The sequence below is a fragment of the Tarenaya hassleriana genome, unplaced genomic scaffold (assembly GCF_000463585.1).
Source record: "Tarenaya hassleriana unplaced genomic scaffold, ASM46358v1 Cleome1, whole genome shotgun sequence".
In the NCBI taxonomy this organism is placed as follows: Eukaryota; Viridiplantae; Streptophyta; class Magnoliopsida; order Brassicales; family Cleomaceae; genus Tarenaya; species Tarenaya hassleriana.
In genome coordinates this window covers 2,468,191-2,469,669 of record NW_010960187.1, presented here as the reverse complement: position 1 = coordinate 2,469,669, position 1,479 = coordinate 2,468,191, and the positions used below count along the sequence as shown (strand labels likewise).

General features: G+C 43.4%; 1 protein-coding gene across 2 annotated transcripts in view; it reads left to right on the top strand.

The window, feature by feature from the left end:
* The first annotated feature begins 7 nt into the window (after positions 1–7).
* Positions 8–1,479, top strand: part of LOC104806412 (probable aminotransferase TAT4) — a 2,669-nt gene continuing 1,197 nt past the window's right edge. The window contains exons 1-3 of one of the 2 annotated variants that reach the window (XM_010531315.1): positions 8–206; positions 680–1,028; positions 1,235–1,453. In XM_010531315.1, coding sequence (XP_010529617.1) covers positions 750–1,028; positions 1,235–1,453 — 498 coding nt within the window. In that variant the 5' untranslated portion in view covers positions 8–206; positions 680–749. Of the gene's footprint in view, positions 207–449; positions 471–679; positions 1,029–1,234; positions 1,454–1,479 lie in introns of those variants that run through there. The other variant, XM_010531306.2, reaches the window with a different exon arrangement.

The window sequence follows — 1,479 nt, the reverse complement described above, 5'->3', positions numbered from 1 at the left end:
CCAGCCGGGGAAGCGGCGGCGGCGTCGTTGAGCAGGGTGGTGGCGAACCTCAAAGCTAAAACCGACCCGGAGAGCGGGCAGATCGTTTTGCCACCGTCCGCGGTTACAAGGACGTGGATCGAGGCCGAGAAGGCAGTCACCGACGTCGTGGTCTCCGGCAAGGGCAATGGTTATGCCCCAAGCATCGGAACTTCTGACGCCAAAAAGTGAGTCACTCGGATCTTGATTCATTATGGATTGCTAGTTATTAATTCCACGTGGCATATCTTAGGCCAGAGTAGTAGCCGACCTAGAAAAATTATAATGGGGAGCAAATTTAATTTTATCATGGCAAACATCATTTTATAATTGGTTCTTTATCAAATGTAATTAAAATAATATAAATTTTATAAAGAAATTATATTTTTTTAAATCAAACAAACGGGTGTCAATCTGGATTCGCACATGGGTCCGAGGATTCGACCTTGAAAGTGGGTGAAGGACCATTAACATGTCTCTTTTCCAAACAACAATGATATATGGTTTTATTAGAGATGTGTTAGTGTGTGTGTGTGTATACATGTATATAAATTTTAATGATTAATGGTTTATGGTTATTGATTGGATTTGTTTTGTCGCGTTTTATCCAAGATGAATTTTTTGATTTTTTTTATTTGCGTTCCTCGATCTCCTATGTCAGGGCCGTTGCCGATTATCTAAACCGCGATCTCGAAGGACAGAACTTCAAGCTGAAGCCGGAGGATGTTTTCATGGCGGCGGGATGCAAACAGTCGATTGAGATTATAATAGAAGTCCTCGCCAAACCAAGGGCCAATATTCTTCTTCCTCGACCGGGTTTCCCTCGTTACGACGTCCGAGCACTCTACAGCCACATCGAGGTCCGCTACTACGACGTTCTTCCCGACCAAAACTACGAGATCGATCTCGACCACGTTCGACGAATCTCCGATAAGAACACGTTCGCCATCTGCATCATAAACCCCCATAATCCTTGTGGCAACGTCTACTCGGGATTTCATCTTAAGAAGGTGAAGCTCTTTTTTATAATACATAAATTTATCGAAATTTAGGTGAATGTCACTCTTCAAGTGAAGATTCGAACTAAGGAGTTTTGTTCTATTCATTATCAACTGAGTTGTCCAAACTTTAAACCCTTTTTTTTCAAAAATGTTTTTTTTATTCAAGATTATGTAACATTCTAAAATATTTAATCTTCGGTTATGTAACTGATCAGCTCGCCGAGTTGGCTCGTAAGGTGGGGATGATGGTGATATCGGATGAAGTGTACCGTTGGACTGTGTTTGGGGAGAGACCGTTCGTTCCAATGGGGAAGTTTGCATCGATTGCTCCGGTGGTCACCCTCGGGTCCTTGTCCAAAGGATGGGGAGTCCCGGGATGGCGAATGGGCTGGGTCGCATTGAATGACCCCGAGGGCCTATTCAAATCCACGAAAGTCCGTCCATTTTTTTGATCTTTCCC